Raw genomic sequence first — 27,676 nt, 5'->3', positions numbered from 1 at the left:
ACAAGATGTGGAAACCATGTAGAGTAGACCCAGTATAACGACACACTTGACAAGAAATACAACATATATTATTTTGGGGTTTTATAAACAGATTTTAATATATTTTATGTTTTTTTTACATTTTACAATTATGAGGAAAGAAAAAAATTAAACCAACATGCATACCAACACACAAGCAAACAAAACTTCACAATAAAATGAATCAATAAAAATGAATTGATTGAAATTAGAGAGCTTCTTCTAATATTTTTTTATGTACAGTTTTCATAAGCAAATATGATACAATCGGGACATCAATTCAGTGTCTGATTAATGATCATAAGTGAGGAAAAAAAAAAAAAAACACTGATTTAATGTTATCAGCAAAGATCCAACCTGCAAAATAAAAAAGCAAATAAAAGTATTCTCTGGGCCGCCAGGTTTGCAGTCATTTACACTCTCTATGTAATATCAATAAAAAAAAGATTCTAATCAATTAAGTTTTTAAAAGAGAGTAAAACAATAAATTATCTTAAACTCAACTCCAATAGGATTAAAAATTTAAAAGGAAGGATAATTCCTCTCAAAAAGATAACATTTCTTAGAAACTTCAAGTACACAAACGTTTTCCAATTTAAGTAAAAATTAATAAAAAGTTCAAAGATGTTTTCTCTTCCTCTACTCTGCACCTAAAGATGTGGCATCTTGTAAGATCATCACTTCCATGACATGAACAGCACAATATGAGTTTAAGAGAAGGAACATCATTTAGTTCCTGAAGATGTTAACACTTTTTACAATCCCTCGCCACTTTGGGCTGATATCAATGTACTTCTCCGATATACACACTCAGCTAATCATAAAAGCATAAAGAACTTAGTATTCCCATCACGGTCATATTTCATAAGCTAAAAGAGCAAAAAAAAAAAAAAATAAAATAATGCAAAAAGCTATATAGTGTGTTATCTTGTGTCAACCTCAGTTCAAGTTAGAGATTTTTGTTTGTTTGATGAGCTTTTTTTTTGTTGAGTTTTTAAAATAAATGAGCTAAAATGTGTGTGCTGTGCAGGAAATGCACAGACACAAATTAAAAAATACTTAAAAAACACCAAAAGATTATTCATTATTTATGCTGACAGAGCTGTAAAATAATTATATTTTTTGTTGCTTTTGAAATGTAAGGCATTTGCAAAGGTAAAATAACATTTTAAAAGAGATAAAACTGCATTCGATGTAGGAATGCATATTCTGTAAACTTTACAGCAAAAAAAGTTCACCATGCGTACTTGATTCTGAAACTACTAACTGTGGGGGGAAAAAAAGCAATAAGATCTTCTGAAAGATAACCTGTCCAGAAAAAGTGTCTTGTACAACACAAAGACATCTCTGGTTTACTGTTCAGTTTGTGAATGCAGCGTTCTGACAGTTGGTCTTCGGTTTGACTGGCTCACTTCCGAGGTTACGGTGTAAAACGTAAAGCCTGCATCAGCACTGAAAATCTTTTCACAGCTCTAGAGTTAGAATCACACTCAAATACTGTATATAGTGTAGTGAGGGCCTCATTTCTTTGGCTGTAGGGTTTCTTTGTTTTTGCTGGTCGCTGCCTCTCCTTTGCGAGCATCCGATGAGGTATTCTTCTTCACATTCTCTTTGGGTGGGGCTTTTGTAGACGGGTCATTAGCCATGCCGCTCTTCTGATTGGCTGAGGCTGCCTTGGCTGATGGTTGATTGGTCGTTTTCGTTGGGGCGGCGGCCTGATCAGTCGTGGCTGTTTTTGTCATTCCTCCAGTGGTCAGCTGATTGTCTGAAGATGTCTTGGAGACGGCGGTCTGTTTCGATGATGATGTCGAGTTGTGTCGTCTACGTTTCACCTCGTCTCCTGCGGATGACGAGTGTGCTTTCCTCCTTCCTCCTTCCTCTGCCATTGGTGGCTAAGGGCAGGAGATTTACACTTCAAATAAACTAACTTTACATACAGTTAGAAACTACTTACTACAACAGCTTATTTCCCTTTGCATAGTTTTCAAGGGATCACATTTACATTAAAACTGATGCCTATACTCACATCAACTCTGAAATCGTCAATGCTCTTGAATTTGCTGAGGTATTCCTGGAGTTTGGGGTCAATGGGCTGATTCTTCACCTTTGCGTATTTCAGGAAAGCCCAGAATTTCTCCAGTCCATATAGCTGACCTACATAAACCCAAAAAAAAAAAAAAAAACATCAGCATGTAGAGTGACAAAATATATTTCACATGACCAAATGATCAAGAAATACATTCAGAATGAGTAAGTTAATTTCACCAAAACAAAAACACCAAATACTGATGGTGAGTGATATGCAAAGTTAGATAAGACCAATAAACTTTTCTTTCTTCGCATGTTTTTTTTTAAAATATTAATTTTATCAAAAATTACGAGTGACTGACCTTTCTCATAGTCTTGCATGGTCTCCTCTTGGAAGTCCTTGAAGATGTCTTGCCTGAATCTCCGCTCAAGTCCATAGCTGTAGAACCGGAAGAGACACTCCAGGCCGTACCTGTGACAAATATTTGAACACACTTTAGGAAACCTTTTTTATTTTGGTTAAGTTATTTATGCACCCTCTTGCAAAACTGCGAGGCAAATTAAACTGGTTCACTTACTCCCTGGTTTTCTCAAAGGTAGACAAATTCTCCAGACAAGATCTACAGATAAAACAGAATTCAGGATCATGACTCTCACCTGTAGTTCTCCTTGGCGTCCTCTAAGGCAAACTGCTTGAACTCTTCGTACATCTTTCTGTTGAAGTTGTCTCTGAGGAAGAAGGACCAGAATCTGAAGAGGGTGTTCATCTCCTGAGACAGACCCACACCTAATCGTTTCCTCTCTGAGGGAAAAATAATACACAAACATGAGAAATTCATGTAAAGCAGTTATATAATCTGTGGTGTAAAAACAAAATAATTAGTGTACCGTTGAGGCATCGACGGCGGTATTTGTGGTAAACTTGCTGGGTGAAGCCATTTTCTTTTAAAAGCTCATGGGATGGATGCCAGAACTTGGGCAGGGACTGTGGGGTGCAGCCGTAACTGCCTGACAGAGCGGGGGCTCCTTCTGACGGAGAAGCATTAGAGCTGCTGTACAGAGGACGAGGAGGAAAAAGGAGAAAGAGACACAGTTAAAGGGTTAGTTCACCCAAAAATGAAAATTATGTCATTAATGACTCATCCTCATGTCGTTCCAAGCCCATACGTTTTCAAAGGAGGGACAGAAAGGTCTCGGACTAAATCTAAAATATGTTAAACTGTGTTCCGAAGATGAACAGAGGTCTTACGGGCTTGGAACGACATGAGGGTGAGTCATTAATGACATAATTTTCATTTTTGGGTGAACTAACCCTTTAAGAAAACTTTCACCTCAAGTGCTGAGGGCAAGAAATTAAAAAAAGTTACAAACCTGATAGAGGAAGTGCGGGGTCTGTGTTCTCTTGAGTCCATTACCCAGCCTACATGGCACTCCAGTGGAGGGTTTGAACTGTGACGGGTTTTCCTCTTTCTGGGAGTCTAAAAGAGCGAGAGAAATGTTAATATATATATATATATATATAAGGGGTGTGACAATACACATATTCGTATTGAACCGTTCGGTACGAGGCTTTCAGTTCGGTTTCCGGTATGCATTTTTAAACCGAACGGTTCATTGGACCATTTTTCCTACTACATTACAACATTTCATTTTGACCAAGGAGCTGTTTTGTTTTAAATGCTCCAAAGAAAAGTCAAGTATAGCTCTATTATTGCTCAAAGGTAAAAAAAAAAAAAAAAAATATCACACTTTATAATGTTAGTTTTAATAAAAATATAATAAAAAATAAATAAATCAAGGAAATTTCTCTGGCATTTCTTTCTTTTTGCTGCATCGGAAACATACTAAAACCGCACAGAACTGTGACACAAGTGTATCGTATCTTATCTTATCGAACCGAAACTTGAATTTTGTGAACCTTTTTCACATTTGTGATTATAATTTTGTGTATATATATATATATATATATATATATATATATATATATATATATATATATATATATATATATATATGTTATGAAGTCATACTTAAAATCACAAAATCTGTTTGCCTGGTAAAAACTTACTTTTTCATCAAGGTTGCCACTATCTTCTTTGATGACGGGGTAGAAGCGTGGAGTTTTGGTGGGGTCCTGTCTTCCAGGGGTTCGTGGTGTACGTGGGGTATGGGGCAAACCGGGGGATTCTGGGACATCCGTGGGGAAAGAATGAGCCATGCTAAAATCATCTACAGAAAGATAACAAAATTAATAATATATATATATATATATATATATATATATATATATATATATATATTTTTTTTTTTTTTAAATATATGGAAAAATCAAACTTTGGAATTTAAAAGTAATTTCTTATATATAAAATCTTGCTTTCATCTGTAATCTGTAAATCTGCGACATTTCACATAGAAAGACAAAAATCAATTAAGTAAAATACAAAAAATACATTGAACGAATAAAATAAACAATTAAATATTTGTTTACTTAATAAAAGAAAGATCGACAGATTGCAATCACCTGTTTGACATAGTGGAGGGGGTGGGATCTCCTGGCTGCTGTCAATGGGAAGTTTAGGGGTAAGAGTTTCAAACTCGTCTCGGCTTATCACGTTGAGTTTTTTAAAGTTCTCCATATCCTAAAAATGTGAACCATATTGACATTATACACAGAGCAAGAAGATTACTTAAAGAAGGTTGCAAGCATACCAACTACATCAAACTGAAAAACAGACAACATAGACAAACTTCCCTGATGGGCTTCCTGTTTCTGCCCTGTATGAACAATATATCAAAAGTGCTGCTCTTTATCTGACAGCCGGCAGTGGAGTTGATCAGGTTTATCAGCGGCTATTACTTGCAGCTGTAAATTTTATTATCCATCATAAAGACTTCTGTCTATATGGTTGTTGAAAGTGAAGCTTTTAGGCCCATCAGCAGCATTAACTCCGACAGTGTAGGCAATAAGAAATTTTCCAAGAACATAATTTGCATTAACAGAGAGATGAATCTCAGGACTTTTTTTGGTACAGGTGACTGATAATATGTTCTTAAACCTTAATGTGTAAAATTCCACACGAACATCACAGCTCTTAACAATGAGAAATCATTTCACAGAGTGACGTCACAAACTCTTAACTCATTTGAAGAAAACCACATGTGCTCATTTCTGTCATTTTGTGCAGCTGTTTATCAGGTGTCTGTCCTATGAACTCTATTCCACAGAGTCCTTGGTCTAGTTAACAGTAACACAGGTGTTAGGACTCCCATGAGCAGGAACAGGTGGGTAACCCCAATAACACTGTGCAGTTTAAACATACTAGTGTCTCATTTGATTCAAATCAAACAGCTAAATTCTTTTAGAGTTTGCAAACAGCTAAGATTCAGTTAATGTTAGTATGATGGGCTCATACATCTAAATACGTCATACTTTTTTAATCCAGGAGGAGCCAATCGAGACCAGAACTCTACATATATTCTATCAGAGAGCCCTTGTCTGATTGGCTGACTATAAAGGGTACATACAGGTATTTGTCACTGTACTGTTAAAAACAAATGATGACACGTCACTTATTGTGATAAAATTGCAATGTACTAAAAAACGTAATCATAACAAGATAATATAGATATTAGCACATATCAAACCGCAAAAAGTTGAATCCTAGAGTGCACAGATTGTTTGAGAAATAAGCAAAGACATGTGTGATCTTAAGCAAATATTTTCAGTATATTTTTGGAAACTACAAAGCAATTCAAACATTTACAGTGGGAAAATTCCCATGTTACTGCTGATTATGGAGATTTATCTGAAGCCAACAGCTGCTGAACAAACACCAAACTCAGCACAAACTATAACTCTAATAGAGTTACTATTACACACTCATTTTCTCTTTAAATGATTTTTTTAGTTTGTTTGTTTACACTGTTCAATCAGGAAAAATGTAAGAAATAACTATACTATATAACTATAAAATACTATTTATTCAGCAAAGACACGCTAAATTGGTCAAGTCACATTAAAGACTTTTACATAATTACAAAAAAAATACAATTCAAATAAAAGCTGTTCTTTTGAACTTTCTATCCATCAACAAATCATTTGCCATGTTTCTTGAGCATCAAATCAGCATATTAGAATTATTTCTGAAGGATCATGTGACACTGAACACTGGAGTATTGATGTCAAACATTCAGCATTTTAAAAGATATTACAAATACAGTTATTTTAAATTGTAATAATATTACACAAGAGCTAATTTTTTACTGTATTTTTTAATTAAAAAGTGAATTTTGAATTAAAGTGTATTTTATGGAATGAAGGGGGGAAATTTGATGACAAGATGTCAAACTCAAATTTGGAAGAAATATAACCTTTCAACATAAGTTATATTCAACATTTCAAATAAGGGGGAATGTTTATCAATTATGTAGATAAAGGGAGACTTCAACCCAAAATGAAAATTCTATCAAGCTGCTCTCTTCCATACAATGAAAGTGGGTGCTGACCAGTGACAGCCGTGGTCACCTTTCATCTTATTGAAAAGGGCATCTTTTAAAACATTATTTAAAAAAAACTCTTTACTTTGACCAACTTTAAATTATTACATTAAAATAATAATTCACAAAGCACAATCACTCTCACCTTGACATTGGCACACTCTTGTGGTCCGTCTTCCGTTGTCCAAAGATCCTGTTCATAGTAGAACAGTCCATCGTTAATGGCTTTGGCGAGGTCAGTTGTAATTTTGGCACGTGAAACATGGTTCCCTGTCCGATCGCCCCCAGGGTGTTTCCGCAGGTGAGGGGGGGTCTGAGTAACGATCAGGATCTTGTTAACGTCTCGGTCATCAAGTTCATCATCAGAATCGTCATCTGACCAATCAGTGAAGGTGTTCTTGCGAGGCGCTGCGATCCGTTCCATTTCTTCATCGAACAGGAAGTCCAGTTCCTCCTGGACTGCTTCAGGCGGCTGCTTTGGGCTGGACTGAACCAATTCTGTGTTCTCCTGAAGCAAACACAAAACATGTCTTATTTCCTTATAATAAATATGGAAAAGGAAATGATGCAAAAAGAAAACAGGAAGCAGGACAAATACTCAACTGCAGATAGGAACGACTCAAGAATAGGAGGAGGAGGAGGTGAAGAAGGAAGAGGAGGAGAAGGAGAGCTAGGAGGAAGAGGAGTTACTGAGGTCTGCACACCCACAGGACAGGAGATGGAACAATGGATGGAAAGAGGACATGATGGATGAGGAAATATGGAGGAAAAGGAAAGAGGTGTGTGATCAAAGCATGTTAGAAATCTTCTAGCAGAAGCATAAATTACAAAGAAACAAAAGTTTTAGAAAACGAGAAATGCCCAAAAAGCAAGAAAAGCTTTTTTTTTTGTTAAGTTAAAATATGACTTTGCAAATGAATGAAGCAAACTAATAGGGATGCACAACACTTTGGTTATTGGGCAATATTGAGATTAAAAAAATGGGCCAAGCCCAAAATGGCAAAACACTAAGCCTTTAATTGTCTTAACCACAAATTATTGGGAGGAATTATATGTTATTGTCAGGAAATGAGCAAAATGTAAGCAAATGCACTACTGTCTCCAAAAACGTCAAAAACCGAATGAAGTTTTTGGCAGAATATGGGAAGTTTGATTCAGAGTGGTTCAGGAGAGTTGTGTGGACATAAGTTGCATGGTGTGACTGTTGCAATGTCTAATACAATAAATGCATTTCTTTCTACCACAGTGAAGCATAGAGGAAGAGGTGTCATTGTGTGGGGAACTGCTTCACTGTGAAAAGTCATTTAATGCTTTGGAGTCCAGGAGAACATTGCAGGGTGGCTTGCATCCCACAAATGAAAAGCTATCTAAACAACCACTGTTGTCATCTAACACTTTTAATTTATAATGTTGTGATGCCTAAAAAAAATTAAATGTTTTAATTATTTTTTATTTTATTTTATAATGTTTCCTGGGTTGCCCTCATAAATGTTAGTATGTTTTTAGATCAAAAATAGTCATAATTTAGTAATAAAAGATTTTTCCTAGGCTGATTTTAGCTTCTGATTTGAACGCTCTGTTTGAAGGGGCGTGTCTGCTGTGTGTAACAGTGAACTGTGATTGGCTGACATGCTTGCATATGAAATAGCTATGTATTACATGTGAAACTCTCTTGAATAATTTTACTACAGCTCCTATACATTTTACAGCTATCAAGATGAACGAATCGTGATATGTTTTTCAAGTATTTAGATCACTATTTCTTTATTTATTTACTCCAATCACATAAAATGTTGCTGTGATGAGCATTGAGCAAGCAGAGGACAGTTTGTCGATCGCGAGGATGAAGATCTTATTGTAACGCAGTTTCTGCACTCTCTCTAATGCTTTCACCAATGCAGTCACGATCATGTAAATACAGTAAGACCTTCGTTGTGCAGTGTAACGTTCGTCATTGAAATCATAACGAGTTTGGCAAGTGTCTAGATAAACTCGCCCTGTGTGGAAAGATTGTTCTTTGATCGCTTTCTGTATATAATTTATTCACAATTTAAATACTTTTTTTTTTATCCTACTAAAAGAAACGATGTGAAGTTGATATTTTAGTCACTGGCTTGACTTACTGATGTATAAACAGTATTGAACGATTTTGAGAGAAAGATTACCTGTCTGAACTTGAACAACAATTACACATCAGCTCGATCCGAGGCCAGCTCTTGGCCCAAGTTGAGGAAACAGTTGTTGGTGAAATGTTTGGAAATTTCCAGAGAAAATAAAATGGCATAGGCAAATGTTTGGAGTCGTACTTATTAATGATCCCGACTGTTGCGTCACATGTTATGTGGAGATTCGCCTATTTTTCAGGGGTGTTTTTCAAAAACGAGATTTAAGTAAAGAAGGAGAAAACAATGGTGTTTGAGACTCACTGCATGTCATGTCCATGTACTGAACTCTTGTTATTTAACTATGCCAGAATATTCAATTTCACATTCTAGGGCAGTTTCATTTTTACTTTATTTAGACAAAATAGCATTGGATTTTAATTTAAAATCAGCCTCTACATAAAAACTAACGTTGGCTTAATAGTATTTGTCAGATTTCAGTGCATAGTTCCCTACAAAACAATGACATTTATCACTAGAGTCTGAACGGATCCGGACGTACCTTATTTTTTCCAGAGGAGTTTCTGTGTCGTTTTTCCACCTGTATCCACGGCTGGACATCTGGATCAGAGAGATTGCTGGACCGCTCTTTTGGGGTATTTCCATCCTCACTAGAGCTGCTTTTTGAGTCGGAAGGAAAAGATTCTTTGGACTGAGGTTTGTCTGTGTCGGTATCATCACTAGTTTGGCCATTCACGAGCGTGGGTTCATCCATGTGCTGACTGACTGGGGAGGACGATACTGTTACACGTTTAGAGAGAGAGAGAGAATGTAAATGAGTCAGTGTGAATGCTAAAGTCAGGGAAACAGTAACAGAATAATTCATTATTGCAATACAATATCAAGTACAAGAAAGGCTAAAAAGGCTAGAACACATCAGGACCTGTGCTGAGGGAGGTGAATGTCTGTCCTGGGACAAACTCAGGGCAGTGAATGAGCTGGGAGAAATCTGTGCGCGGGGAGTCTAGAGGAGGACCCGGGATGGGCCAATGCTCCGGCTCTTCTTTCCTACGGATCTTCTCATCAACCAGCTCCACAACATCACTGTTCTTCACCGCCTGCTCATACACATAAAAAGAGATGCAACACAGACTAACGATAATAATCTCTGATGTGCGTGTCCTGAAACAGAGGTAGGTCAATGTCACCTCTTTTATGAGGTTGATATCGGTGGTGAGGGCCTGGACTCTGTGGAAACTGGCGATCAGAGAGATGGGCAGAAAGCCTTTTGTATCCATCTTTCTCCGCAGGAAGAAGTCACGCTCCAGGTTTGGGAGACTGAAGTAGTATTCACTATAATTAACAAAAACAGCCATATGTAAACTCCAAAATAATAATTAAACAGTAGTTTAACATTTGAAGCCTCTAATTACTGTGTAATTAAATACTAACCACAAAATAGCTAGCGCATTTCACATCTGTGTGCAAATAAGATAATTATATACAACTTAGATATCATTATTACTTATCACATATTTAAAGCCGTGTATTTAATACAAACAAATACATGAAAATAAAAACTAAAAGATATAGAATTACCTCTGAAAAGCACATTATATGTGTGTGTGTGTGTGTGTGTATGAGGGTCCTTTAATAGTTTTGTTAATTTGTTCCATGCACATCTGGTATAATGGCAATGTGTATAAAAACAAATAAAAAAAACATAAGAAAAGAAAACGGGTATACAAATAAGACAACTGTCTGAGATCACTAGAGCAAATTATACATTTTACTAATTTAATACAAATATTTTTAATAAAATTGTTATCACTATAACAAATCAACTGAAATGTTTAATTGAAACATTAACATTTCAGAAGGTCTGAATATTTGATGCATATCTAACTTAAATGACATCAGCAAGTGAGCTGTATGAATAGAATATTTTGAATACATTTTTTGACATATCATTTTTTATTTTTAAACCCTAAAAGCCTAAATAAAATAAAAAAAGACAAAAGCTTGCAAAATATTATTATTTTTTATTATTTATTGATACAAAAAAGGCTATTTTCTCATAGAAGTATTTTCAAGAATTGTGTTGTATATTGCACAATTTTATTTGTTTATTGTTTTGTTATTATCTTCCAACAATATAAAAAAATAGCGATAATATAAGCTCTTTTGGTTTGATTCACATCCATTCACATGTAGCGCACATATCCAAGAACAGCTTTGTTTAAATTTCCGTTTGTGTATTACAGTCTTGTTCTCTAACTGCTGCAGGCGGTTGCACTTACACTAATGGTTAAAAATGCAAACTCAAAGAGAGAACTGAAATGGACATCATGGGAATAAGACAGAAAATCTCACATCCCTTTTGCTACTGTATCATCCATCTCTTTTACAGCAACAAATGCATTCATAGATCAACACTCTTTCTCTGTCAATCTCTGTGCTCTAGGTTTTGTGTATTGTTTCAGGTGAGGAACGGTGCAGTCCCACTGCAGATGGCAGAGCCTCTGGCTGGATTCCAGTGAGACCAGGAGCAGCAAGATCTCCACCATCACTGCTTAAATGTTGTAAACTAATAATTTAGAGCCTCAGTGGACAAGCGGTTTGGTGAAAAGTTGATAAAATTTCTACCAACACATGAAAGTTCCTAAAAAGTACCCTGATGAAACACCTGAAGGAGGAACTTCAGAGACAAGACTTCTTTTGATTATTTTAATTTCTTCCATGTAAAGCACTTTGAATTGCCACTGTGTATGAAATGTGCTATATAAATAAACTTGCCTTGCCTTGCCTTGATGATGAAGCCCATTTAACACTTCTTAGCATACATGAAGACTTGTATATACCTCCCCTTTAACTAGCAGAAGTGTTCTGGGAGCAACGCTGTGGCCTCCACCAAGAACACACCTTAAATTCCAACAGCTTTAGTCAGGCGAGGTTGCCCCATAAGCCATACTGTAAATGAATCTGGGGAGTTTCAGTCGAAATGTTAAGCAAGTTTCACTCGCTAGTGTGTTTAGGTGGGAGGAAAAACTGTCCTGGGGCAACAACCAGTCCAAGGCACTTAGAAACGTGACAAATTACACAAATAACAAAAAAGATATTCAAAATAAATGGATACAGAATTGGGTGGATAAATACGACACTTTAAGGCTGCATTTACACTGAAGACACTGATGCCCAATTCCGATTTGTTAACTATATCCAATTTTTTTTGATGACCAGCTTACATCTCCTTTTAAAAGTGACCAATATCCGATGTCTGCATTTACACTATGAACTATTCAATTGCGCATTCGAATATGGTTGTCAATCCAGAAACTTTGCAGTGCACCATGAAAATCTAAACTTGTATTTAGATGTGAATGGGTAATAAACACAAAGCAAGAGAAAAGTCTCCCTTTATAAACCCCAAGTCTGCAAGCACACGGAATTCTGCACTTCTAGAAAACTACCCTTACAATAAAAAAGCTGCCGCAACTGCACAATGAATCTCTATTTCACATTGCGTTTACACTTTGTTGGTTATTATGATAAGATTTGCGAGTATATGGCTTGCTTTGAACAAAACAAAACCTTGTTCTTTTTCAGCACTGTTAAGAGGATACTGACTAGCACCTCTGATGGGCATTCACACGCATAACATATGGCGCTTTTCCATTACCAGTACCAGCTCAACTCGAATCTCGACTTTCCATTGCAGACAGTACCGCTACAAATAGTATCCGGTCGTCATAGCGATGCCTTTCGTTCCTTGTTGCCCCATCAAGCTCTCAAAATTGCTTAAATCACCTTTCTTTCCCATTCTGAAATTACGTTTGGAGTTCAGGAGATTGTCTTGATCAGGACCACACCCCTAAATGCATTGAAGCAACTGCCATGTGATTGATTGATTAGATAATTGCATTAATGAGAAATTGAACAGGTGTTCTCAATAATCCTTTAGGTGAGTGTATATGATCGCAGTATTGCTTCCATTTTAGAACACTTGATTATCTAAATAACCAAATAAATATGTATTACATTAATAATAAACATTTCTCATGTCACTAGCTTTAAATATGCAACTTTCATAAAGAATGCATAATTTTATGCATTTATCATTTTTATGCTTTTAAGCGACCAGCTGGATAAATACTATATATATATATACGTATATATATATATATATATATATATATATATATAAAAAGATTGTTTATTTCTCTCTCTCTTTTCAGCCTCTTCTTCACTGTTTTTGAAAGCCAGGTTTCAGATGAGTGTTAAACAGTCATCAACCACATATGTTTTGCTCCCTGTGGACTCTCAGCTCATTACATTCACAGTGTTGAGTAAAGTAAGCTTGGCTGAATTCTGAGAATAAGATCACATGGGCATGAACGCACACACACAAACAATAAACACATGCTGGGTAGTAGAGGGAAAACATGAACACAGACATTTCCACATAAAATGCAAGTCATTTTTTTGGTCATTTCTGACTAGGAAACGCACTCTCACACACACAATGCACCCAGTGTCCCCTGCCTTAATCTTTCTGACCCAGATAAATTGACCCCTTCCCCATCATCCATAAGGCAGAGGAGCTAAATTAAGGACACGTACAGACAAGGCAGTGCTAGGCTGCCTGATGCTGCAGCTGCTCCCCCTGCTGGTGGTAATGCATTAAACACTTTTTTTATAAGACAGTGACCATATTATAATACAACAGTGCTCACACGTTTTGGCTTATGTTACTAAACCGAAGATAAACCTTGAATGCCCAAATTCTCTTATGTGTCCAAATATGACCAATAAAAAAGAAACACTGAAAAAATCTGGCACACTGAAATCCGGAGAGCTGAACAAGCAAATAGTGTGTGCTGTATTTGATTTAAATGCAAAGATAGGAAAGATATGGAACTTACATTTGGCGTTTGATATATTCTTTAAGCAAATTCTCCTCAATCGTATACATCTGCACGCGATTACCGTCGTCGTAGTAATAGATCATGTTAGTGCCGAACTCGGCTGGAACCGTGGACTTATCCTGGTAAGAGTCACGGTAACTGTGGGAGTAATCATAGCGACCTGGAAAGAAAGAGATAAGATATAAAATATTACATTATATATTTATATATGCTACAAATGTGACAAAAAGTGATGCAAAAAAAAGTGCGCCAGGTGTCGATTTTTCTGCACAGACTGCAGAAAAGAAGACTGATTTTTTATTTTAAGGTGACTAGATTTGAGTGTGCATTCACTGTTTGCTTAAAATGTACATCTCGACTTTAACTTCATTTGAATTTTACATGACATCAATAATTTTGTAACTATAAACTGATTTAATAGACAGTCTGACTGTGAGAACAGATCTTTAGGTTGTTTAGGGATGTTTATTTGTAACCTCGTCCACGACCTCTGCCCCGACCGCGACCTTTGCCCCTGCCCCTCAGGCCTCCACGGACATTGCTGCCCTCACTGCGAACGCTTGCTGTGTCATCAAAGAAATCTCTCTCTCTTCTCCAGCCTGAGGGACACAGGAAAGAAAAGAACAAGATAAGAGTCAAATTAACAGTGCAATTCAAGGAGTGGTCTTCAATTAAAAAAATGAACACTTACGTTTCAGGCATTAAAAACAAATTAATCATTTCAAAAATGTATTTATTATATCTCACATATTACATACATTACATACATACATACATACATGTATATACTGTATATATAAAGTGGTCGGTGAGTGCACCGGTTTGGCGCATCTGTTCAACTGCCCTTTAACGCAAATATCTATTCAGCCAATCACATGGCAGCAACTCAATACATTTAGACATAGAAATGGTCAAGATGATCTGCTGAAGTTCATACTGAGCATCTGAATGGGGAAGAAAGGTGACCGGTTGTTGGTGCCAGGCAGGCTGATCTGAGTGTTTCAGAAACTGCTGATCTACTCTTATTTCCTTTCATAACCATCTCTAGGGTTTACAGTGACTGGTCAGGAAAAAAATAAAAATATCCAGTGAGTGGCAGAATGGTTTGAGCTGACAGAAAGGTAAACAGTAACTCAAATAACAAAATGGCATAAAGAACTCATGGATCTATCTTGCCTTGCATCATTGATTTATTCTGATGCTGGAGCTGTAATGGTGTGGAGGATTTTCTTGGCACACTTTTGGAGATCAATTTGGCATCATTAAAATGCCACAGCCTACCCGGGTATTGTTGCTGACAATGTCCATGCCTTTATGACAGGCTACTTCCAACAGGATAACGCACCATGTCAAAAACCTCAAATCCTGGTTTATCGAACATGGCAATGAGTTCACTAAAGTCAAATGCCCTCCACAGTCACCACACACCAGATCTCGATACAATCGAGTACTTTTGTGATGTGGCGGAATAGGAGATTCACATCATGACTGTGCAGCAACTGCGGGATGCTTTCATGTCAATACTGACCAGAATCTCTGAGAAAAATGTTTCGAGCACCTTGTTGAATTTATGGCAGAATTAAGGCAGTTATGAAAACTTGGTGGTGCATACGTTTTAACACACACACATATTATGTAAGAAACAGAAAGAAACTTTCCAAAACCACTATGAGGGATTTTAGTAATGTCTTATACTCCTGCACATGTCCTGCCACAACATTTAGACAATAATTCATAGCATATGATCCCACACTAAAATTTAAAAACCCATTTAATTAAGTAACCTGTCATGTGTAAAACTTCAAGGACTTTGAGTGTCTGAAAGTGTGTGTGGCTGTGTGTATGTGTTAAGACATGCGTGTGAGATTTAAAGCATTTACGTGTCTGAAACCCGCCCAGGCATCATGAGAATGTCTAAGCTCTCAATCCTTTCAGTTTCTGTCTTTTCTCACTCTTTTTAGCTGGAGGTTGCTGCAAGTACATGTGAACATGTTTAAAGTTAACACTTTTCTATAAAGTTTGTTCAAATCTTTGTAAGGTGTGCCAAGTAATTAGTTGGAAGCCAAACATTTTTTTCCACTTCCCAACTAATGAAATGAGAAGCACTTTTGACAATATAACCCTTTGTATAACATGACATTTAATACAGCAGACAGATTTTTAACCAACCACTCAGGGTTTTATGTTACAGTCAACCCAGTGACCATGGTGATACATTTCACCTTTACACATACAGTGGGGCCAAAAAGTATTTAGTCAGCCACTGATTGTGCAAGTTGTCCTACTCAAAATGATGAGAGAGGTCTGTAATTTTCATCCTAGGTACTCTTTAACTATGAGAGACAAAAAAAAAAAAATCCAGGGAATCACATTGTAGTATTTTTAAAGAATTGATTGGTAAATTATGGTGGAAAATAAGTATTTGGTCAATAACAAAAGTTCAACTCAATACTTTGTAACATAACTTTTGTTGGCAATGACAGAGGTCAAACGTTTCTTGTAAGTCTTCAGCAGGTTGCACACACTGAGATGGTATTTTGACCCATTCCTCCATGCAGATCTCCTCTAGAGCAGTGATGTTTCGGGGCTGTCGTTGGGCAACAACTCCCTCCACAAATTTTCTATGGGGTTGAGGTCTGGAGACTGGCTAGTCCACTCCAGGACCTTGAAATGCTTTTTACGGAGCCACTCCTTCATTGCCCGGGCGGTGTGTTTGGGATCATTGTCATGCTGGAAGATCCAGCAACGTTTAATCTTCAAGGCTCTCACTGATGGAAGGAGGTTTTGTCTTAAAATCTCACAATACATGGCCCCGTTTATTCTTCCCTCAACACGGATCAGTTTTCCTGTTCCCTTTGCAGAAAAAAACAGCCCCAAAGCATGATGTTTCCTCCCCCATGCTTCACAGTAGGTATGGTGTTCTTGGAATGCAACTCTGCATTCTTCTTCCTCCAAACACGAGTTGAGTTTTTACCAAAAAGTTCTATTTTGGTTTGATCTGACCACATGATATTCTTCCAATCCTCTTCTGGATCATCCATATGCTCTCTGGCAAACTTCAGACGGGCCTGGACATGTACTGGCTTAAGCAGGGGGACACGCCTGGCACTGCAGGATTGGAGTCCCTCTCGGTGTAGTGTGTTACTTATGGTAGCCTTTGTTACTTTGGTCCCAGCTCTCTGCAGGTCATTCATCAGGTCCCTCTGTTTAATTCTGGGATTTTTGGTCACCGTTCTTGTGATCATTTTGACCCCACGGGATGAGATCTTGCGTGGAGCCCCAGATCGAGGGAGATTATGAGTGGTCTTTTATGTCTTCCATTTTCTTACAATTGCTCCCACAGTTGATTTTTTTTAACACCAAGCTGCTTGACTATTGTATATTCGACTAGCTTGACTATTAGTTTTTTTTTGTTTGTTTGTTTTGTTTTATTAACAAAATAAATAATTTTGCAAACGAATTTGGGAATGATTGTGATCTTGTTAAAATATGTTAAAATAGAAAATGGCTATTTAAATTGAAATATTATTTTGCAATACTACGGTTTTACTGTATATTTGATCAAATAACTGGCATTTTTTTATACAAGTAAGCAACATACACTGCCCAGCTTGCTGTAAGTAGTAAGCTTACATTCAATTTATGAACACAGCCATGGAAATCAAATATGGATATGTAGTTGAGCGTGAGTTAGTGCTGTCAGTCTGTCTCACCTCCTCTCCTGCGGGGGGCACTGCTGTGTGTTTCCTCTCCATCCTCGATCTCCTTCTCGTTCGAAAGTCCAGTTATCGGATCTGACTGTGCTTCCCTGTTCTCCTTACTGTCACTCCCATCACTTCCACTCTCCTTCTCTACCCCATGATCCTTCTTCCTCTCCCTCCGTCCCGACGTCCCTTTCCTCCCATGTGTGTTTATCACATTCTGCTGCTGCTGAGGAGTGCAACAAAATCAATATCTCAGTTAAATCTGAACTCAGCAGAATAAAGCCAGCAGATCAGTCAGTGAAACCAAAGACAAAACATGATATGGAATGAACACGGTTCATCATGACAGTGCATAAAAGTTTCTTGATTTCATTTCTGAACACTGACAGACAGACATAGAGAGGCAAAAACGCTTCTTAAGGTCTTAAAGGCATAGTACATTTTACTCCTCCACATGATGTTTCAAAGATGTATGCTTTATTTCTTCTTCCGTGGAACAACAAAGATGATGTTTAGCTGAATGAAAAGGCTGCTGTTTTCCATACAAATTTAAGTGAATGAGGATCTTTATCCGGTCATGATCAGAAAATTTGATGGTTAAAAATATCATTATAAAAAAGTGGTCCATATTAATTGTGTGCAAAATTGCAGGTCTTCTAAAGAAATACAATATAATGTAAAAGCAAATACAAGATTTGAATAGCCAGAAGGAAAGACTTGAATTATGCCTTAAATTTCAATGCCTTAAACACTATAAGATGATATCTAAATAACTGGAAATATAGTACACATATCAAATGGGCCACTTTTATGGAATGGCTTTTTTCCTCTCTTTGGAGCTTGACTGTAAAAGTCAACTTTTATCTCGACAACTGGAGCTTGACATCCACTTTTGCTGTATGGAAAACAGCAGCTAAGATGTTCTGCTAAATATCTACTTTTGCATTTCACAGAAGAAGAGTGAAAAACACACACAAATACTCACAGAGAATAAGGGAGAACATTAGCTTGAAACTGGGTATATTTTATTTTGTAAACTATATAATATTTTTTTTTAACCATTCGTTTTTCAGACAACGAGACAGGTTCAGACATGTTTTCGTTCTCAACCTGATTGGCTTTCAAGGCTTCCACTGTCCAAGAAGACCAAATATGATGGCACTCGATTTAGGATATTTCTGCTGTAATGACAAAGCTGCTTATTTTAAAACTTTTTTATTTATAGAAACATATTTATAGAGGCAATATATATATATATATATATATATATATTAAATCTAATAAAGTAATTACATTTATTATATATATATATATATATATATATACACATATAAATAAATATAACTAAATAGCAATTTTAGCTTGACAAGATAAGATATTTCACAGTTTGACAAAGGAAACATTTTTTTAAATATCTCTCCAAATACAGTTTTTTCAAGAAAGAAATACATCAAATTAAAATAAGAAATACTTCTTGATTTTTAGATGTTTAATTTTTTTAAAAGCTTGAATTGTCTTATTTTAAATAATTCACAATAAAACTATACAAGAGGTTGTGGTTGTTCCTCACCTCCTTATTGGCGAGTTCTCCTGGGGTAGGCCAGTTTGTGATGTCACTGAAGTCACTTGACTGCAAATAGGAATGAAGGAAAGAAAAAAAAATATTCATCAAGTTCCCATCCTTCATCACAATCCATTACAACAAACTCCACTTCCTGTGACATGAGCGCAAAATGCACATAACAAAAAATTATTTGATCTGAACAAACATAAAAACAACCAAACAACATTATCCCCTAATGATTCTCATTAGAAAAGTGACGTGCAGATGCATGCAATACGTCCAGTTTGAATGATTTTTGAACAGCAGCTGCCTCACTCCACTGACATCTATGTCTCAAATACTCTTTAAGTTGAGTTTCCAACTTACACATCAACTGTTTCCACTATTTAACATACAAAATATTATTCAGACACTGTGGGGGAAGTGTGGGTGTTTCTTTTCAGAGATCATTTCACAATCTATTACCGGAGGAACGTCAATCATTCCTCAAGCCGCAAAGCAAACCAGAATTCCAAGCGGCGTATCGGATTCCACTATCGTCCTGAAATGGGTCCTGGGTGTCCAAGATGCTAAAGCTAGACGGTACAAACTAAATTTGCGAGGGAGTGCCATGGAGTTAAATGGTGTAACAAATGTGAACCAACAAAACTGTAATGCATGATGGAACACCAAACAACATGCTAGGGTTCATGAACGTACAAGGGAGCCTGTCAAGTGTTGTATGTGTTTATAAGTGGAGACAAACTAACATGCCTCGGAGTCAGCCATGGGGACAACCCTACTGCCCCTGTTAGGATTGAATTTGAGCCCTCTATGTGCTCTCCCTGAAATGTCCCACAGAGGTAAAAGTCAAAAACTCATGTGCTCAAAACTGTTGACTAAAAAAAAACAGAACAGAGCGAACAAATATCCACTTAAATACAAACACAAGCCGAGCTGCTCTATGACTGGCTGCTGCTGACCCTGACTCTCTTACACAAATAGACTGGAGGAAAAGATTTACACAAAAAAAGAGACATGATCTATCCAAATACATTAATGTACTACCTATATGTGATAGCTGGTATTAAAGTTCATTTATTTGTCTTCATTAAACAGATAAACGCATGTCACATGGCCTCAGATGGCAAATCACTTACATAAGAGCGCCTTACCTTACTGGTCTTCCTGGATCTAGGTTTGCTGGCACGGACAACTTTGGCAGGACTCTGGGGTTCTGTGGACAGACAACAAAAACAGGAGATTGCGATTTGATTGTTAAATGCTCAAACACAATGTTATAAATGACTATCGAGCTTTCAAAGGCAGTTAGGACGCTTTCACTGAATGTTACTGACATTGTAGGAGCAGTAATATCTTAGCCATTTATAAATAGTTAGCATTTTTCCAACTGTACACTAATGATTTTATCGATCATTCATTCAATAACTGAAGACAATCACCCTTACTACACATCTCTATACAGTGCAGTATCTATGCCAGAGGAAGCGTGCAGTATGAGCTGAACCTTCTAAGTTTAACTTACCGGTAAGTGATAATGAATCTTTTAGTATTTACAGATTAAACCAACTCGTACATGTATTAACTAAACCTTATTATATGTACAGTAACCACCTGTTAAAATGACTTTCACTGTCACAGCAATCCATTTTAACGCCTTACTTCATAAAATAACTTTCCAGGCATTTTATAAACTGAGTTATTTCAAAACAGCTGCTGAATACATGAGCACAGAGTCAAGAAGATTATCTATAAAACACCTCCAGGATACAAAAATGTTTTATCTTGAGTTAATTAATAGCTCAAAGTATGACCATAATTACGGCATTTCTTTATTAAAGTGACTCATGAATGAACACCGAATTATGGTCCTCTGGCTATCACAGATCTGCACTAAAAATCTACCAATATCTCTCTCTCTCTCTCTGTGTCCAGTGCGGCAGGTCAATGCGGACTAAGTGCTGTGGTCAATTATCTGGGAACAGCTTCACTTAGATTGTAAAGCCACACGCCAGCACCTGCACAGCAAGGTCACACATCCACACACGTAAAACATTAACTTCCTCTGTGAGACGGAGCAGCAAACAACATTTCTACGAGGGCCAGTGAAAGTGGAGTCATCCGTGTTATTCAAATCCCCCCAACACAATGACATGGCCCCATATAGGTATTTGTGGCACTGTTCACACAACCAACAAAGCGTATGGCCTTTTCCTGACAAACTGCCCCCGCCAACCCCACCAAAATAACAGATCTACAGAGTCATACTACAAGCAGATAAACTGCTTGTTTAAAATAAAAAATTGCTGCTTTTTAAAATAAATAAAGGAATATGAGTGCTAAAAGCATTCATCTTAGTGTATATAGCCCAACCTCTGGATTCTTAAAAGACAACAGCATTATCAAGAAGGAGGTTAGCACAATGTATGTTTGCATTTTAATGAACGTCTATCCATTCATTGCAACATCAGGGGATTTACATTTGCACAGGAGGAGTTTCAAATTCTTTGTAGTTGTGGAGGAATAACCATAAACTAAGTGCAGCATTCTGGCCTTAAAGGATCATCAAACCAAAACCTTTAGAAATACAGCAAGATTCAAAGCTTTTTCCTGGGAGTGAAACAAACTTTATTCAAAACTATTTCTTTACTTTCTTCTCTCTTTTTTGAGCTGTTGGGATTAAACAGGCAATAGAAAGAGACGCCCAATTTCTGGGAGTGTCTGGGGTCCTTTATCATTACTGAAAGGATGGCCTGTATGATAAGGCACTGCACACTTGCCAACAGTGTGGGGTGTGACCATACACACTGACTTACTGATACTGTCCCGTCGACACCTTTCTCTCAGTTAGTGCCGCCCGAGGCTGAATAACTTATTTTGATGCAAACTATCATTTAAATCACTAAAATGTCAAGCCAGAAACATCAAGAAAAGCCAGTCGGACTGATAATTAAATCATAAGCTGCCACTGAATAAAAGCTGAGCAAATGTTAAGTTGTAACTTGTCAGGTCATTGACATTTAAAATATAAAAAATAGAATAAAGAAAGTGATATTTTCAATCTATTTTAAAATACATTCAAGGTGTATTCTTTGTATGTGCTTCAACAACCTGAACCAGTCATACAAAACCTCAATTTATCAGATTAAAAAAAAAATGAATAGATAAAATAAAATAAAGTGTCATTAGCTCAAGTAGGTTTTCCTGACAGCTCAAAGGCTCGACTTATCCAAATTTAACATAGTAGTATTAGTTTGAGTTAGGATGCAGATTTACTGTCACCTCACTGTCAAATATGTGTTTCGAGATAAAATATGTAAAATTTATATTGCAGCCTGCACTGCATACTGTGCTTGACATGCCATCAAAGTCAGGCAACAGAAACCTGTTTCAAGACTTGAAACAATATGCCCCATTATTAGCACATGCAGAAACTTACTTATGTATGTATATGATGTGTTTACCAAAATATACGTTTGGCAAGTGTTTGTCATGATATGTTCTGACAATAAAGAGTAAAATCCTGAAAGAAATTTGATTTGATACGGCATTTATGATATTCATTCGTGATAATTATTGATATTGGCTGCTATAAAAAAAAATTATCGTGATAATTTTTTTGGCCATATCGTCCAGCCCAAGTAGGTCGCATCCATTAACACCCCCAAGCTTTCACAATCCTATAGCTCATCATGGGTCAACATTTCATTCTTAGGCAGTTTTGATTTAAATGCTGTTTAATGTTGATGGTCACGTAATTTTATATAGCCTATGCATCTGCTATCGCTTGTTTTTTGCTTCTTCTACGCATCTTTTGACCAGGAGAGTATGTACTCTTTCAGAAGATGTGTCATAATGCATAACAGTGAAAACATAAAAAGCCATATATTTGTGTCAATGGCGGGAAAGAGCAGTCTCATAAATTACGTAATTTTTTCATCTTAATGTCCCCTAACTTTTAAAATGGTAGTGTACATAATATAAATATTGCATATCCTAAACGTGGAAAGAGTTTTAAAATGTGACATTCACATTAAGCCAAAAAGGTCACAAACCTCAAAAATGACCACATACAGGTATCACTGCTGTCAAAGTAGAAAATGCTGCCTACAACAAAGATGCTGTCACAACACAAACACTATGGTTGTTTGACAGGAGAGCAGTCTATTCTCAAATGTCAGGCAAGAAGTCATGTGTACAGAGTACAGACTCTAGGAGCAGTGGCATGGCTGTTAAAACACTGCTATCAGTCGATACATCATCTGACAGAATTCTGAAGTGATGCGCACATTCTAGATTTTCAACATGGATCCCTAAGAATCAACCTGAGAGGTTCTTTCATATCACAATCCCATTCATAAATACATGTATATCCCACAATGCTAAAAGCACAAAGACCTTTGGCTTAACAAGGTCAGTGAGATCTAGCAGCTCTGTTCATTCATCATAACAATGACATGTGCAATGCATATAGATTGACATACCGGTAACTCACACAACAACAGACAGTAATGGTTCAGTCAAACCACAAAGGAGAAATGCTCATTCATGACATCTCCATCCAAATTAATGAACACAACTGTTTGTTTTGTTTTTTCATAAGGAAAAACAGGAAATTGATCAAGTAGTTCAGATGTCCAGTATTCAACTGAGGGGTTTCATCATTCAAAGACTGAAATTGAGGAAGTGAATCACCATTCACAACATGGATTTCCCAGGAGTGGTTTGAAAACATAATCTCTATTTGACAAGATGCCCAATCACCCAATACAGTTTCAACCAATAGTTTTGGATGGCCAGAATCATTGACCGAAACAGCGCCGTTTAATTAGCGTATTTCCAATAATGTAAAAGGCTAAAAAAGGTAAAAATGTCAGCAAGTAAAGATGCACTTTACTGTGACCAACAATTATGCTAAAGGTGCAATGTGTAGAATTTGTAGGGCTGGTCCGAATACCATTTTTTAAGCTTTGAAGCTTCGGTAGTAATGAACATCGAATATTCAGAGCTTCAGAATCTCTGTCTGTCTGTTTGCATTTTGATTATTTCGTGAACCATTCATCCAAACACAAGGAAGTGCAGTGTCGTATTTGGTGCAATAGATAGACGGGCGAAACGTTCAGAATTAATAAACTACAGAACAGCGCAAGCGGGAAGCGTTAAATAAAAACGATAGTGATAAAAAAAAAAAACTTAAATATAGAAAAACAAAATTTAAATAAAGAAAAACAAAAATGTGACATGACGTCACAGTAAAATCTCAAAGTCTCGCTGTAGATTAATTTAGATTAATAATAACGGGTAAAAAAGGATAATACATTCTGTTTCTATAATTCTATTTTCCACAATGTCAAAGCAACACAGCTTAACCCAAAATACAAGCACAGACATGCACTTCTGTCCATACAAAGTCAGCTGCGCTCTAGCCGGAGAATACTCTCATTGCAGGAACAATTTTAGTAGCCCAAGAAGCTGCAAATATATTTTCTTAGCTATAACAAAATAGCTATAACAAAATTAAATGTTAAGTATTATATTCCACCAGATTTTATAGAGTAAAACATATATTCAAGCACGAATGGAAACCGTTTTGAGTGGGATGCCCCCGCAAAAAACAAAAAAACCTTGAATATTTGAATGTCACATCTTCAAATCGAATACCAACCCACTGAACGAATATTCCGGTCCAGCCCTAAGAATTTGTAAGGATGAAATATTGAGAGGTGGCTCAATTTAATTTTCCCCCTCAGAACACAGCACCCAAAATAGCATATCAAGTTCAGTTATCCATTTACCCTAATTCAATTACAGAAACTTTATTTACAGTTTTTGGCTAAATAAAAATGTTAATTTCAGTTTCTTTGAATTAAAAAAAAATGCATTACTACTTCATGGTACTTTTTAGGTATTAGATAGGAACCCATCCAACCAAACTAATACTGGTCAAGCTGATAGCAAAAAATGCGGTTACATCTAATGTTACTCTGCTACATTTTGTGTGCAAAATCTAGTTGTTTCAATAGGAAATCAATGCGATCAGGAGTTTTGTGTGAAGGCAAAAAAAGTTTCCTACACAGATTTCACTCGTTTTCAAGTTGGTCATGTAAAATTGAAGGGCTGACCAACAGAGATAGTTTGATAGTGACTTCAGCATGATCTCTGCATTATACGTCACTACACTACTCCAAAATTTTACTGACATTTTGCAAAAGTAACTTAAAAACTCAGTATATTTATGCTATTTTTGGTAAGTAAACTGATGACCTAAATATTCTCATTTCTGAGATGCACAATCTGAAAGTTGTTTTGATCAGACCCTGAAATGAGATCCTCAACAACAAGCTTGTGAACTACTCTTATGGTTTGCAATTTTCTTATTACTCTAAGTGAGTTTTAGTTATTTAAACCATGTTATTTAAAAGCAAAGTGCCTTCTTTTTCTGCAATCAAATTTCAGTTTTCAAACAGGTAAACTGGTAGTCGCCAAAATCTACACCACTGTTTAAGCAAATTCAGTTTTAGGGAGTGGTCTAATATTACAAATTACTTTAAAACTACACTACAGTGTCAGTCATGTCTACTCAACAGGTGAGCTGCACACTACTGCAAACACTATGAAGATCCAAGAACCAAAACACAATGCGTTTAGCAGCTGTATGAGTGTGGTTGAAAACAGTGTACAGCAGTGAGCCTGTAAAGGCCTATCATGAACTCCTGCTGGAGTTGCAGTGCTCAGCACTACACGTGCTCCCGTGTAACTCGATCAGATGAGATGGGGTGGGGTGGCAAGGGGAGGTTGAATCTGCCCACATCAGCAAGTCTGTCCAAATACACCCAAATGATCGAGAGACACAGGAGTCTGTCGGCAGAATGATGTAGGAACGTGCTTTTTGATGGGCGTTTATTCCCACCACCACCATATTTGGTCACATCACAAATGGCAAAAACGAGCTCCAGGCTTCCTGACAGCAACTCGCAGTGCGTTAAACAAACTAAAACAATTTGAACTGAAACGAAATCTATTAAGATAACCTTCATAAATAAACAAGAGTAAAGTAATATGGCCAGGGTGTGCGTGTTTTGTATTTTCTAACTTGAACAACAGCAGTGTTTTTAATCAGGCGAGCCAGGGCAGCACAGCATGTTAGCCATACCACAAACGCTCCAACCCTAAAAGCATAAAACACCCTAATGACAGTCAAATCCACGTGAAGACCATTTTAAATGTGTGGATAAAGCAGAGCATTTTGATCTCCATTGCTTCACACCGCTTTAGGGGATTAAACGAGCTAATACTAAATAGTGACGTCAGTCAGATTCGTGAATGAATCGGTCTTTAGGGTCGAATCTTTTCAATGCATCGGTTGAAGAGAACGATCTCTAAAAGATTTGTTTACGATTCAGAATGTTACAAATAAAACGTAATGGAAATATATTTACAACTTTATCTCAAGTCATAACAGTTTTATGAATAATCTCAATAAACAGTGTTTTATTCGGTTATAATGAGCAAAAGCTGCTTAATAATGCTCATTTTGAGTTCCAAATGCGTTAAATAATGAATAAACTTACAATAAAATCCGTTATTGATAAAAGTACATTAGACAATAAATGCAAATGGATAATGTCACGCCAGGTTGGCTGGAGTTACGTCATAATTTACAATCTTGGCTGAATCAGTCTTAATTGTTCGAAAGAACCGACTCGCTGAAAAGAGTCGGACATCCCATCACTGGTGCTAATGCTAACAGGCCACACCTCCGTCTCTGATTGGCTCGTTTCTCTGACCATGTATGAAAAACACACTTTACGGATATGGGCACAAAGTTTATGAATTGTAATTAAATGAAAGAATTGCCGACGTTATGATATGTTTCAAAGCACAGGTGCACGAGAATGCAAAAAAAGGTTATAAAAGTGAACTGAAAGGAGTTTAATGGCCGCTCCTGTTTGCAGTAGCACATGCGAGCTAACAGAGCACATGTGTGCAGGAGAATAAATGCTGTTGGAGGCATAAATTCTCTACCTGTTTGTGGCGAGCTGTTGGTGGGATTATTGGGAGGGCATGCGTTCCTCTTCATCCATGGGTTCACTGTTGGCGGAGGAGCCTCGACCACTTTCTTCTTGTCAGTTTCTGCTTTGTGGCTTGATGCATTCTGCTCATTCTCCTTGTCGTTCGTGCTGTTCGTGCTTAAACCATCCGTTTTGCTTTCCATGTCCCCCTGTTTTTGATGTTTAGAGTCGACCTGAGGAGGATCCTGCTGCCCCTCCTCGTGGCTACCTCTATCAGTTTTCTTGGGTCGATCCGCGTCCGACTTGTTTTGGTTCCCTTCGCCCAAACAACTGACTGTCACCTCCAAGTCACTCGCAACTTCAGTGGTCATGGTTCAAAAGCGCAAACGCCCACGCGTTGTTATTTTGTCACTATCCCGCAGTATTTGTTTTCCAGAGCAAACGAAGAGAAAGACTCGGTGAAAGCTGTTGCAGCTACAGCACAAGTTGACAGCCAACAGCTTGAAACACGGAGGAAAGCTGCATCGGACTTTTTCGAGTTTTTAAATGTCAAAATGCTCGATCCCTTAAAGAAGCCATGTTCTTCGATCAACTGATTATAGTAAGCCAAAAGAACGAAATAAAACTTTGCAAATGTTTTCAACCCACTTCACGATTTAGCTGATCGGCAACTCACCTAAATAAAAGGAAATACTACGAACGGCCACGAGTCATTGGACGAATGTGTGTGTCGCCTCTCTGTCGCCCCTCGCGGTCACACAGCGGTACTGCAGAATCGTAGAACGTGGTGAATTAGAGACAGTGTTGCCATGTCCACTTATTTTGA

The 27,676-nt window shown here is 37.1% G+C and overlaps 1 protein-coding gene across 3 annotated transcripts; it reads right to left on the bottom strand.

Annotated features, from left to right (window-relative positions):
• Window positions 1–128: 128 nt before the first annotated feature.
• Window positions 129–27,588, bottom strand: larp1b (La ribonucleoprotein 1B). 3 transcript variants are annotated; one of them, XM_039683905.2, is made up of 18 exons: window positions 26,864–27,588; window positions 19,993–20,054; window positions 18,845–18,904; window positions 17,284–17,500; window positions 14,047–14,169; window positions 13,568–13,730; window positions 9,854–9,998; window positions 9,589–9,763; window positions 9,208–9,446; window positions 6,689–7,051; window positions 4,568–4,685; window positions 4,115–4,275; window positions 3,418–3,524; window positions 2,935–3,098; window positions 2,704–2,848; window positions 2,409–2,518; window positions 2,045–2,172; window positions 129–1,910 (listed from the first exon to the last, which is right to left on the bottom strand). In XM_039683905.2, the coding sequence occupies exons 1-18, from the start codon at window positions 27,219–27,221 to the stop codon at window positions 1,539–1,541; spliced, it is 3,210 nt and encodes a 1,069-aa protein (XP_039539839.2). In that variant the 5' UTR covers window positions 27,222–27,588; the 3' UTR covers window positions 129–1,538. The 3 variants fall into 3 exon arrangements, with proteins under 3 accessions (XP_039539839.2, XP_039540015.2, XP_039539926.2); XM_039684081.2 differs by having other exon boundaries at window positions 2,935–3,095; XM_039683992.2 differs by having other exon boundaries at window positions 17,284–17,497.
• Window positions 27,589–27,676: the final 88 nt, after the last annotated feature.

This window comes from Pimephales promelas, chromosome 15 (assembly GCF_988280905.1).
Source record: "Pimephales promelas chromosome 15, fPimPro1.hap1.1, whole genome shotgun sequence".
NCBI classification, from domain to species: Eukaryota; Metazoa; Chordata; class Actinopteri; order Cypriniformes; family Leuciscidae; genus Pimephales; species Pimephales promelas.
This window is presented reverse-complemented; position numbering and strand designations above follow the sequence as displayed.